A 14,025-nucleotide genomic window follows, 5' to 3' on the forward strand; every position below is an offset into this window, starting at 1 on the left:
GCTGAAAGTTTCATTTCATGCATCTTAGAAATGGACCTAAAAAATGCAAAAATACCCCAAAGCTGAACTTTACTCGGCTCCAGCTGCACTAAAGAGAAAATCTGCTTTGCAAGCCCAGACTGAATATCCACAACAGGGCGATGTGACGCTGCCTTTAATGTGCTGCAACAAGACAACGTTTGTCTTTCTGTTCAAAGCTTTTCAGCCGTTCGATCTCAGATATTAAACAGAATCATCTGGATTCACTTGGTTGTTTTTTAGGCTGCACCAGGTGTCTGCAGGAGAGGACGTGTTCACAGGTAGTATAACTGCACGTTTAGCTATGATGCTAATACAGGGCAGGTCACAATCTACAGTTATTCCCAGAAAGGCGTCGTCTCCTCATCTTCTGAATGACACGAACCTCCATGTTTAATAATCAGGGACTGCAGGGGCTGTTCCCACAGGCCACGCTGAGAGGCTCGCTTTGACTCTGAGCAGAGCCTAAAACAACAGCGTGCTCGGGATAAAGAAGGTTCACAGAGGCACATGCTGTGTTTCTCCGTAGAGAAGCACGGGTGCCGAGTTTGGTGGTTAAAGTGTTGAGGGCAGGTTTCTGGCAGCGCGAGACCTGAAGTGTTGCAGCTGCAGTGGATGAATGGCAGGGTAAAGGTATTAGTCTCGCTCGGTTACACCTGCGTCTCCACGCCGCTGTGCCGGCACGAGAGGAAGTGCTGGAGGAAGCTGCTGCTGGTGTTTCTAATCACAGCGACCTGAGGAGCTGCTTAGACCGAGAAACACGAGCGAGCGCGGAGACTCGAAGCTGATCAAACACCAAACCTAAAAACGTACAAAGCAGTTCTTCTATTGGCTGAGAGCTTTCTGTGGATTCTCTGGGGTTTATTTTGTGCTGATATTTTTGAGACGCAGTTGAACCGACGCTTAAAGGACTGAACTGAAAATGCTGTAATAATAACAACAAGTACAACAACCCTGGAGTGGATCTATCCATCGTAACGCAAGCAGCACGGATGTAAACACGGCGCTGCGATGCTTCACTGTTTATGCTGTTGATTTACTCGCCATGCAGCGCCCGCCCTCCTCTGGATCGCACGCTCTTGGAGCTGCAGGGAGCATCAGTGAATGCTAACAAGAGATATTCAGCTACTGCAGATCTTTATCATGCACAAGGCATCCGAGCACCAAACCTCGGATTCCAACAAATCTCATCTGACCGAGGACACCAAACACTGCTGAAGGAAGGGACGTCTGAAATACCCGATTACTCTGATTACCCTGATTACCCCGATTACTCTGATTACCCCGATTACTCTGATTACTCTGATTACCCCGATTACTCTGATTACCCCGATTACTCTGCTGTCACCGGGACCCTTAAACCTGCTTCTTTCTAATGATCACAAAGGACCACCCCTCTGCTTACAATAAGAAGACTATGAGGAAATGAAAAGTCTTGACCTTTGACCTCGTGTTTTCTGGTCAGCTTGTGCTCTCCTTTCTTACAGGAAGATGGATCGACTGATTGTGTCCACGATAGCGTCCACTTACCAGCAACGTGACCACTTTGACCGTGACTCCCTGCATGCCGTTCTCTATCCGGCTCTCCTTCAGGCTGCCGTTCAGGCCGTGAACCGAGTCCCACGTGGCGAGCTGCGGGGCAACAGGAGACAGACTGTAAACAAACAATGTACAGTGGAGACATCAGCCGCAGCACACTGAGATGCGATCGGTTCGTGTGTCCGCGTGCGAGCAGCCCTCCCGGGGAACAAAGCGCGGTGGAATCATGCTGCCCGGCTCACAGGCTGCAATTTTACCATTTACTCCTCGGCCTCATCAGGTTTCAGAGCGCGCCGCTGCGAATCAGACGGAGACAATGAGGCCAAAAAATGTATTAAATGAATCAAAATAAGAGCCTGCCAGAAAACCACTCCGGTGTGGCTTCATTGTGCACATTTCCAGCCACACACAAAACCAACCTGACCTAATTAAGTCCACAGCCCTCCTAAAAACCTCCCGCCAGCTCCAGCAGCGCTCTCAGAGGCCCAAACAGCCTCTCAGAGAGCATCACGAGTTCATCGAGCACACTCACACATCACGGCTCACTTAAATGAAGTCCTCTTACAGATTCTCCCCTTTGAAGCTTAACAATGAAAATGAAGTGCGTTAATACGAGCATCCCATAATAGCTTCAATGTAATTCTCTATGCCTGCATAAAGTAATCTACTTACAGCAACCCCTTCTTTTGAGTAAATTTAAAAAATATAAAAACGGACAGATTCACTGACGGGTCACAAACAGGCGACAAAGTCAGAATTCAGATTTTATTATTTCATGATTTCATGAAAAATCAGCCGATAAAGACACTCCTCACTCACAGGTGCAAACTCACCTGTCCATGCAGGAAGCAGCTGAACACGACTCAGAGCCACAGCAGAGAGAGGTTCACATTATTGATGACTGAGTACAGTCTGAGGAGGCGGCTCCATCCTTTTAAAAACTTAAAAACCAAGCAGGTCAGACAGTTACTGATCTTTCTTTTGGTCAAATCAAAATAAATACATGAATTCATTAATAAGACAAGAGTCTATGTTGTATTTTATTGGCATAGTTACCAATCAGTTAGTCAGTGAGAGACGAGCCGGGCACAAAGTATTCATATCTGTACAAATACTGCACTTCCTTACTTATCCAACACAAGTTTGAAATGAAGTCTTTCATAAGAGCTTCAGATTAAGCTTAGCAAAGTCGTACTGAAACATCTGACAGATTTTCCAGCGCCGTGCACATAAAATCGTTTCGAGGTCAGTAAACACAACCAGAGTTCATACATAAGGCACACGGGATTATAAGGGGCTCTGTCGACTTTCCGAAAAATCAAAGGATTGATTTTAAGTGCGCCGTATTTTCCAAACAACACGGTAATAACGACGGCCCGCTAGCATGCGCTACCAAAAATAGTGCTTTGTTGTGTATCTGACGGACGAAAGCTAAACCAGTTCCACACCAGTGAAGCTGCAGCATTTTTACAAACCAGTTCTGGTTCATCTGTTTCACTCAACGATCCACTTTCACTCTTCTCATTCTCCGTCGCCGCCATGTGCGTATGTAAACAAAGGCACTGCGCATGCGCGTTTTACCCATATTCTATCGCCATATTTCATTTTCTTATCTTTGCCCAACATTACACCGGTGTTACTGTGAACGGTATGATATGGCCCAGCCCTAGTCTCTAGAGTTTAACCTTAAAAATCTGAGTTTTCCTTCCATGTTGAATCTGATTGTCTGACACAAACATCTCTGTGAAGGACTCGCTCTGACTTGTGGGGACAGATTTTCAGAGCAGACCGAGGATCGATAACCTCCCTCAGTCAGAGCAGGCGGCGTTTTTCACTTTGATTTTTAGCTCTTTGCTTAAAATAAATGTTTGCCATTAGAGCCCCCCCCCCCCCCCCCCCCCCCCGTCCATTTAGCTCTCTGCGTTCGTCCGTGCCTTTTTCAGTTGTTTCAGTCACCATGGAAACACACAAACAGACAAAAGCAGCCTTGTGTTGTCCTTCCTGTGCAGGGAGGCGGTGTGTGAGTTTCTGTTTGTTATTGAAGACACACACACACAGATTTATCGATCAGGTGGGATGGTGGAGGCTGAAGGTTTGATTCTCTTCCACTTCAGTTTGCACACGCTGAGCAGTTTTGCTTCTTGTGAAGGAAACAGCTTCACTGCAGCTCCGTGATGAGTGCACGCTCATTGTGTTGCACAATTACACAAATCAGTTCACGAGCAGCTTCATGCAGGATCATAATAAATGGGGAAAGAAATCTATGGAAGGAAAAAACAGGTCAGTGCTTAGAAGCCGGAGCGATGAGCCGTGCAGTGTCTAATGTTAGACGGTGGTTAACGTTAGCATGCTCGCTAACCTCTGACAGGACGTTTTAATTAGCGTTGTTGAGCTAAACACGCGGCGCGGTTTGTCATGCGTGGAGCTGTAAACATCGAGCCGGGGTCGCACGGTGACACGCTGCCAACACGACACGAGCGCCTGCAACCAACCGCTTTGCTAATGATGGTGCTGCAGTCACATGTAACGAGCAGCTGAAAGCTGCACGGCTGCTGCATCGTCTTTGGAAAGCAGGAAAAATATCATTAAAAATCAGATATGTAGGTGCTGTTCTCATCCTCTGTATTCAGCATTCACTTTGGACACAGTTTGTTAAAGCATTACTGAAAGACAGCAATGAGACAAAGTCAGTCTGCTATCAGTCTGCAACCGAATGAGTCAACCTGGCAGGCATCTGTCTGGAATACAGGTATCACATCCAGCATCCAGCCAGGACCTCACAGATCTGAACCAGAAGTTCAAAAATCTGCAAATAGTGACGTAAAAGCTGCAGGACAGCAGTTTAACTCAGAATACAGCCAGCTGAGCCCTCCACTGCAAAGAGACGTGATCCATATGTAAACTGACCGGGATTTTATGCTACGTCTTAACCACAAACCTTTTTCCAAACCCAGCGACGTGACCTGCGGCGTAGCTTTGCTCACACTTACAGAAACGTAACGGCACGTCAGGTCAATGCGGCCCAAGACTGTTGTGATTGGTCTGTTTGGTACTTAGTGTAAGTAACACAACTTACACTGACGCAGGTTACATGGTGGGCTGTACAAAGAGTCACCGAAGTCTAAATCAGGCCCGACTGACTGCAACACGCTGGCTATCAGTCTGACTGCCTGACCCTGATGGTTGGAGACAGGTCGCCTCTTACCAGGTGACCAGAACATAAAATAGTCATCGCTGACTTCCTGTTGCAAGTGTTTGCATTCATTCTGACCAAAACACTGACTTCTTAGATGTTGTGTTAGTTACAGCCATGCCGAACTTTCTGCTTTAATCCTGTCTCGCAGTGCTCTCCTTGTTTGGCTCCAGCCTCGAGTGGACATTAGTGGAACTGCAGTTCTGGTTGCTTCTCAGGCCTTGGAAAAATCCAGCTTTTGATGGTTGGATTTAGCTTTGCACACCAAAAACTGATAAGTGGTACCAGGCGTCGGACACAGCTGGTGTTTATAGTTTAAACAGAGAAATAGGACAGACATGAGGAAGGAGTCTGTCAAGTCTAATAATCTGTGTCACACAACATCACGTTAGTCTCAAAGGGCTTCACAGCCTGTACGATGCCCACTCCGTGCTCACGCCCTGCAAACAAACACGGCGTCTACACGAGTTCAGGATGAGACGAACAGAATGAGCGAGGCGGCGAGCGAGGCGGCGAGCGAGGCGAGGCTGATGGGGAAGCGGAGAGAACGAGGCTAAATGGAGATGAGAGGAAGGAGGCGGAGAAGGAAGGAAGGAGGGAGCACTTGTTTAATAATCATGGAGCTATTCTGAGCAGCGCTGTCCTTTAGATGATCTCAGACCCTCGTTTTTCTTTATGTGTGTGACACAGTGGGGTGGTCTTCATTAACTCGCAGACACACAGAAATAATCTCCACAGTTTGAAGCACCAGCTCCGCTTCAAGTCTTTTCTTATTTGAACTGTTGGACCATCGCAGCGGGCGCTGAAATCGACCAGAAGAGAAGAAGAAGAATATGACCCCCCCCCCTCCCAGCAGCGATGAAGTGCTTTTTGTTCCCTCTGGGTCGTCAGTGACAGTAAGACACAGCAGAGCCGGTGGGACGTCTGCTGCCTGCAGGCCAGAATGGGACATCGCCGTCCCTGTCGCATTATTAAGTGTGTTTGCAGCACAAACTCGTGAACAGATTCGGCGGCTGTGGTTGAAATAAGTCCACGATTCACGTTTGGTGCTTCCTTTAATGTCCTACAAATGCAATACTTCAGGCTTTGCAGGCTCTTAGATGGCATTAAATGTTAATGCTACAATGGAAAGTGTGATTTTCTTTTAAAGGCGGTGTCGTGTAGCCTGCACGCATTTTACAATCCTTCATTTAACTTTCCCGCTTCGCTTGAGTAAACACATAGCCAACACACAATTATATTTAATGCCTCGCAAATCAAAACTGATATGAAGACATGCACCAGAAGTTTAAAGAAAAAGCAGAGTGAGGATGATTTCCCCTGGAAGCTAAACACGCACAGCTGTGCTCTCTGCTGGGATTTGGGTTTGGAGAAAGTGCATCACGTGCTGTAAATCAGAGGGAAGTCGGGTGTGAAAGGGAAGACATGACTGGATAGAAGAGAAGGCGCTACGGCAACGGTAAGAGCGCGTGATGCCACATCATCAAGGGAGGAGTGGCATGCTGGGAAAACTGAAGGGTCTTGAGATGGCAGATGGCTTTATGAGCTGCTGTGTCTCTCAACAGGCCAGCTAACTGAGCCAAAGGAAGCTAACAACACGGGAAGAAACAAATATTAGTTACATAGTTACAAAAGCTAGTTTCAAACTTTCAGACAGGAGCGCGACGTCTTTGTGAGGATTTAACGCAGCACTGATGTGGGAGAGCAGGCACAGCAACACAGCCCAAGCATCTCATTACAGCCCAGCTGTAGTTCGGCTCGCTCCCCGGCAGCACTGGTCTCTGTAAACGGGGCACTGCAGCACACCGTTGTTCAGGACTGACACAAAGCTGCTGCTAAATGCTAATGTGATAGATGACCTGCAGGACGGAGAACAAGCCTGAGCCACACAGCCCGAAGGAGAAGGAGCCTACTTTTGGTTCTGAGCTCGAGATCTCTGTTAACTGCTGCTGGAAGATCAAAAGAGACAAAACACTTTATGCTAATCAGTGCTGTGAAGGAGCTATGTTTGAGTAAGAGGCAACAGTGACGGAAACCAAGCATGAACGACAGCAGCTGTAACAGTGACACAGTCCTGGCTGAAGGGGGGTTGCCAAGTGGTTTGCAGAGGCTGCAGTAACTGTATGGATGCCTAAACAGCTCAAATTGCTTAAGTTGCATGAGCTATACTTAAGGTTTTTCAAAAGGCTACGTAGAAGGCTAATCAGTGAGTCATCAGTCAGCTGGCACCCAGGTCAGCTGACCTGCTGGGGTTACTGGCTGAGGACGACTTTACGTCCCAGCAGAACAAATGCTGAAAAATGTTTCTTTTATCTGCTTTTAATTATCGATAGAAAAGAAAATGGTCTTTTTTCTGGCTATCAACACTTTTTACTGCACTTGAACAAAACTAAACTTTGAAGAAATAACGAAGGCAGTTTGTTCTGCACCAAAGAGGCCCAGCTGCACATCACCGTGAACACACCACCTATAATTCCTGACAATTATTAGATTATTAATAGCAGAAATAGATTTTCCAAAATGCCAGACAGTCCCAGGCGAACAGCCTGTCTTTCTAACTGCAGCTCGTTCTGCTGACTTACGGCAGCCACGTTGCTCTGCGCTGTGAGGGGAGCCGGTAATGAGAGCACGAGGACACAACAAAAATATGAGGCGTGCTCCGAGAACGTGTCGAGGGACGGTTGGTGTTTCAGAACAGCTTCAGCTCAGAGCACAACCATATCTGACGCTTCTTTTATTCAATTAATTCATATTTATGTCCCCTGGATTTCTTGAAAACAAACTGATGATTCAAACTAATACCCACAAACCTAGCTGCACTGTGTGCAGAGTACAGGGATTATATACTGTAAGGATGGACTCAAGCATTAATAACGGACCTGATGTTATTTATCTTTCTGCAATGACAATAAAACAAACGAGTTGGTAAAGGTTACATTAAATGTCGAGACGCACAAATAGAGCAATGCTGCCGAGCATAAACCTTTTCAGGTGTTAAACTCACAGCATAGCTCACACTTTGTGTGCTTTTCTACCATTTGTACATCTGCTAACACTTGGCTAAAGACACATCATCCCTCCATATATCTGACGAACACCAACAATCTCAGTCTAAAAGGCCAAACCTCGGCTTTTCAGGAAGGTGGCGCCACCCACTGGTTTGTGACATCCAGGCCTCAAAGTGTAACAACGTTACGGTTTTACGAGCCAAAGAATTAGGCTAATCAGCTGATGCCAAATGGTTCAAGCGTTCTGTGGAAACGTACCCAAGCACACCCCAACCCGGTGACGTACATTTCATCATGGATGTGATGGTAAATGGACTGATTCTTATACAGCGCTTTTCTACTCTCACGGAGTACTCAAAGCTCTATACAACATGCCTCATTCACCCAATTCTCACAAGCACTTTATCTACACTTAGTGCTTTCTAACGACATTCATACACATTCACACTCCGATGGATGCATCGGAGAGCAAGTTGGGGTTAGTATCTTGCCCAAGGATACTTGACATGCAGACTGGAGGAGCCAGGGATCGAACCACCGACCTTCCGATCAGTAGGTGACCTCCTGAGCTACAGCCACCCGTGATGCACGTGCCCCGGTGGCCACAGCAGAGTATAAGCTCGGCTTTAGATGCGAAGCTACACCCATGAATCAAATAAACGGAGAATTTCACTGAGCAAAACTGGAGGTCAGACTTCCTAGACGGTCCTTTCGCACCATTAAGCGCACAGCAGATGTATTATTTGTCCAATAATTGCATTAAAACTGCTGTAAAAAGCTCCGGCAGCACCAAAGAGGTCTTTTAAGGTTCATCCACTCACTGTTTTGCCCACATACAGAGTAAAAAAGAGGGACTTTCATTAAAACTGCTTGACTCTGACCGAGCATGAAGTGATGAACCGGCTGCTTTTCATTCAGCTGCAGTGTCTGCAGCCTTTCATGCGTCCTGCCATGAAATGATTAGGTTGTGAAACTCGACCTTCATCTAATTCTTCAAAACTCTGAATGTGAACATGTTTCCAAAGGAAACTTCATTACTTGAATTCATTCTTCTTTTCTTTATATCCCGGGCTGTCAGCGTAGTGAACCGACCTCAGCAGTAATTCGGTGATTACATAATGAATGTATGAATCTTCACCAGGTGCAGCTTTACCACATATTATTTTATTTCCACCTACTCTCCTTTAAATAACGATAAATGTGAGCAATGGGGATCTTTGGGAGGTGAAGCTGGGTCTCGGATGGATAATGGACATCTGGGGAAATTAGAGGCCAGGTCAACATTTTCTCTGTCGTGGTGCGACTTGAGCCATCCCTAAGCAGTTTCTCTGCATCGTCCAGGGGGTTTCACCACCACGAGGAGGCATACTCTCGGTCTTCAATCATGTTTACCCCGGCGTCCAAGTAACGTGCACATGGAGACGAGGCCACAAGCTGCACACTGCCACTGATGGGCCGAACGCTAAATAATGAGAAGAAGGCTCCTGAAAGCTGCGTCATTGTTCTGCAGTGGTTGGATTCTGCTGGCGAGCCAGTGTTTGGACTCGACTCGGTGACTTTTCAGTCTCTAGCGAGGAGGTTTCAATTTAAAACAGACTATCTGATGAAGTGAGGCTTAAATCAAATCCCTGTCAATTCAGGAATCCTCAGAAACGCTCCACACAGTGTTCACTTCACATCCGCCTTCTGTCTTAACGTCGTGCTCTCCTCCCCGTGGAGGTCAACGTGGCGGATAAATCTCTCCCTCACTCGCAGCGCCGGCGCTCATGCATTATTCCCGTCCTCTCGGCTTCTTTCCTTTTCCTCAAATGTCAGGCCTCTCCCCCTCCTGTCATCTGAAAGGCTGCACTGGCTGTATTTCTGTAGCTCACTCCCCCGTGGACAGCGGAGTGAAATGCCAGCGTTTGCTACCATTTCTCACCCCCCACCCCCTCTTTTTTTTTACTTCCACACCTTCACCTCCTCCACATCCCTTTTCTGATTAAAGATTTAAATGGACTTTTATAGGGTGAGATTTACAGCACTGGGCCCATCTTCCCTCGGCTGTCACTGCAGTTATACATGTCCCAGAGATCCCCCGTCAGTCACGCCGTGTGGGCGGCTACTGTAACGTCTTCTTATTTCTGTAATTAAGTGTGGGCTCCTTGTTTGTTTATCTGCAGTAAATCATCTTTCTCGGTCGACCCAGCGGCACTTTGCCGAGCACGTACGGCCAGGATAATCAAAGGAGCCCCGCCTCTTCATTTAAGCCCATTAAGAACCGAGCGAGCTCTCTGATATCCAGAAAAGTGTCTGCGGTCATGTTTGCTACGGTTACACGCACCACAAAAAAGCTTATCGGCTGGACTCTTTGTGCCCTGAACTTTCTGCAAACATGGACAAAGATGAAGCGATCTCCAGCTGTGCTGTGTTCACTGTCTGTGCATGTGTTTGTCATCATCAGTGTTGGTCAAGTTACTTGAAAAAAGTAATCAGTAACTAATTACAGATTAGCTCCCCCAAAAAGTAATCCCATTACTTTACTGATTACTTATTTTCAAAAGTAATTAATTACTTAGTTACTTTTTAAAAACACGATTTACAACCTGAGTAGCTGATAAAGTGATAGATCTTTCAGCCCAATTCTACTTTTTCTGCATAATCCATCATACAAAATGTAATCAAATGGAAAAGTCTCTTTTTAAAACTTGTTTTATTAGTTTTAATCTTTTAACTTTATGCATCAAGCAAACATTTAATTATCTGCAACATTCTCTGACTGGAAGAAATTAGTTTAACATTTAAACCTATTTTCTGCACATTCCAGCACATAAAATAAAATATTTTGTGTGTTTACACTCAGTCTTTCAAATAGATGCAAGTAAAACACAGCAGAAAATAAATAAAGTCACAGACTCAGCGGTCCTGTTGCTCTATTTTCACCTGTAAAGCAGGAGTGGGGCAGGCGGAGGGTTACCCTGGTGCAGGTGTGCCGCGGTCAGTGGAAGAATCCGCGAGTTTCTCTGTGAGTTTCCCATTACGTCGTAGCTACTCGGTGCTTGTTGGAAGTTTAGGGGTTTTTTCGCTGTAAAAAGAAGTTTTCTTCCCACGCACAGCGGACACTAATGTTTTTGTCACTTTTTATGGAATCAAACTCAAAGTAAGGTCAGTACTTCCACGCTTTAAACGCTGCACGCTCATACTCTCTCTGCACTCGATATATGATCCACTGTTGATCTGCACACAGCTGTTGTCACTAACGGCGCACTCGCTTACGTCACTGTCGTGAGACATTCTCGCAAAAAAATCACGGTTTTAGTAACGCAGTAACGCAGCGTTCCTACGGGAAAGTAACGGTAATCTAATTACCGTTTGCAATAGTAATCCCTTACTTTACTCGTTACTTGAAAAAAGTAATCGGTTTACAGTAACGCGCCATCTCTGGTCATCATGGTAAAAGTTAGGCACGTGTTGATCCTGTCGGTCTGACACTGACTAAAAACGTGTCCTGTTTCATATAATTTTATGTGGAGCTCATTGCACCACTTTAACACCACCACGCTGGTTTTAGGCTCGAGGCAGTGACGCACTGTCACTGAACTCAAATTATCATCAATAAACTTCACTCTGAAAGTGAAGCACTTCAACACAAAGCACGTATGATGTTCCACTAATGGGAGACAGTGTGCAGTAATACCCACACAGTGCGCACACGTGAAGTGCGAAGGCAAAAGCTGGATGAGGAGATTTTGCTGAAGTAAACAGATTTTCTCCAAGGACAGACAAACACAGTAATGTCAGGTCCACACACACACACACAGACAGACACACACACACACACACACACACACACACAGACGCACGCACGCACGCACGCACACACACACACACACACGCTGAGCAGGATTTCTACTCCACACTCTTCTCAGGAGACTCTCTGATGCATTTTACTGTTATGAAACTGCTTTGATTTTTCTAATCTACACAAAGTTACGCTCTCCGGGGCCTTTTCAAAGGAAACAGTGATACGAATGGTAATTAGTGCACACGTGTGTGTATTTGCCAGCTTTTGATTTCTACCTTTTTTGTTCATCTAAAGGACGGTTGGTGGGTGGCAGATAATTAGCGCTGCTGCAGGGACTCCGCAGAGCCGCGCTTCATATTCAACCTTCACTGGATTACGAACATTCGGAAAATCCTGTTTTCTGCCGTGTGAAGTCGTCTTAGCTGACACTGATGGCTTCACCACAGAATACGTTACGTAGCTGATTTAAATAAATAATGGAGGCCGTCAGAGAAAGAGCCGAAGGTCCCACCGTGACCTCTGGTCCAAAGCGAGAAGTCTCAACCGCTCAACAACTGCTAACGTCAAACTTTCCCCAATTTAACATTTTTGCTGAACTTTTCGTCCATTTTTTCCTAATGTTTCTGATCGAGTTCACCAAATGAAGCCAGACATGCAAAATAATAACAGCACGAGCAGTTTTTATTCTCAGGGCATCAAACATGAGTTTCATAAATGCTCAGTGTGTCCTTTAGCAATGGCGCCATAACACACCAGATTTATAACACTGAGATGACTCAGTATTGTCATAACACTTCCAAACTGTCACATATGGATGCTCGGATCTCTTGGTGTCACATTTAAATGCAAATGGATTTCCAAATGTTACTGTTGCAACGGAGCATCATGTAACCCAAACCTTTCCAAAAATCCAGCCGAGCAGTTTTTACAGCCAGCGAGAGTAAAGAGGGGAACGCAACTGATCGCTGATTGGAAAACCAAGTTCCTACATGGGACAGTGATGGGCATGGTGACACTAAGGAGACCGAGCAGGGACGGTAACTGAAGCGACAGAGACGACTGAGGGATTCCACAGATGTGAGTTATGCCTAAAACCTCCAGACTGGTAGCAGCACCGAGTGTTTTCTCAGCTGAAAGGGGAGTTTAACAGAATCCAACAGAGCGCTTTGGAGACTGGATCGAACACAGGCACCTGAACATTAATTTAACTCAGACCCAGAATCAGGATTCAGGGATGGATGAATGGGGGACGATTTTGAATATGTCAGTCAGGGCTGTGCGATAGGACCAAAATCTCACGTCCCGATATAAGACATCTATCGTCCGATAACGATATAAATCACAAAAATGTAACATTTTCTGTAAATTCTGTGAATCTCGGGCAGCTCGACTTGCATGAAGTGTTTCCAGCTGTGCGTCATGTAGCTGGAGTTTTAACGATGCATGAAACGACACATTTTTAGACATAAGTTGTAACGGCGCCGTTTTCTTTGAGTATTTATCACACGGCGTGCTGCGGGGAAAAGCCTGTTCTAACGTTTGAGTCTAAGCTTTATTTTTTAGCACCTGGTTTTTTGCTTCTCATCCGTAAATAATCTGCATCTTTCACGTGATTCAGTTTATTTTGAAAAGTCTCAACAGGATCTTGAGCTTTATTGTGAAAGGTTTATGTGGAAAATAAACAAGCGGACACGCGATGCTGTCACCGTCGTTGGTGCTAACGACAACCCATAAAAACAGGCGCTTGTGCGTCCGTAGTGTGGTTATATTAAATATAAGAGAAAGAGAGAACTTTAAGAAATGAATATAGCCACTACAGTGACATCAAAACATGAAAAGATATCGCATAAAATGAAACGACAGACGTTTGTATATCGTCATCCGATATATATCGTTATATCGAACAGCCCTACCGTCAGCGATGCCGGCTTTTGACAGACATGCTGTGCAGCGAGCTAACTTAATCAGCCTGACAGTATTGACTGAGGGGCCATTGAGCAAGAACAGCTCAATGGGAATTATGGCAAGCAGAGAAGGAGCAGCTGGACTTGTCGAACCCAAAGGTGTAAAGGGTAGTCGAGGGCTTAGAGAAGCTCGGAGCCCAATATGGCCGCAGGTGGAGCAGAGGCTTGTTGACAATGAAGTGCAGAGGGTAAATTTGCTGGATACCAACAGAGCACCCTCTGTACTGGATAAGCATCCAGGTCTCGCCTTTGCTCTCGATAAACTGTGCATAAAATGTCAGTAAATGCCAAAGGCAACCTCAAACTCACTGATGGACACATGTCTGCACAGGGATGGATCAGATGATTGGAGAACAACTGCTAGGCTAACGTTGAGATCTTTACATGTACGTCAGTTTAATGTTGGAGAGACTTTGTGCACAGCTAGCTGACCCAAGCGAAGCAGGGATAGTGCAGTGGGGAAGTGGGAGATCTGGATGACAGGGTACACTGTGGTGAGGATGTGGAGGCTGGAGGTCC

General features: G+C 45.9%; 1 protein-coding gene across 3 annotated transcripts in view; it reads right to left on the reverse strand.

Moving 5' to 3' along the window:
* Window positions 1–14,025, reverse strand: part of grid1b (glutamate receptor, ionotropic, delta 1b) — a 585,542-nt gene that overhangs the window by 47,997 nt on the left and 523,520 nt on the right. For all 3 annotated transcript variants that reach the window (XM_080305280.1, XM_080305279.1, XM_080305281.1), the window contains exon 9: window positions 1,549–1,650. In XM_080305280.1, the coding sequence (XP_080161406.1) occupies window positions 1,549–1,650 (102 nt within the window). The remainder of the gene's footprint in view (window positions 1–1,548; window positions 1,651–14,025) is intronic.

This window comes from Astatotilapia calliptera, chromosome 8 (assembly GCF_964374335.1).
Source record: "Astatotilapia calliptera chromosome 8, fAstCal68.1, whole genome shotgun sequence".
Taxonomy (NCBI): Eukaryota; Metazoa; Chordata; class Actinopteri; order Cichliformes; family Cichlidae; genus Astatotilapia; species Astatotilapia calliptera.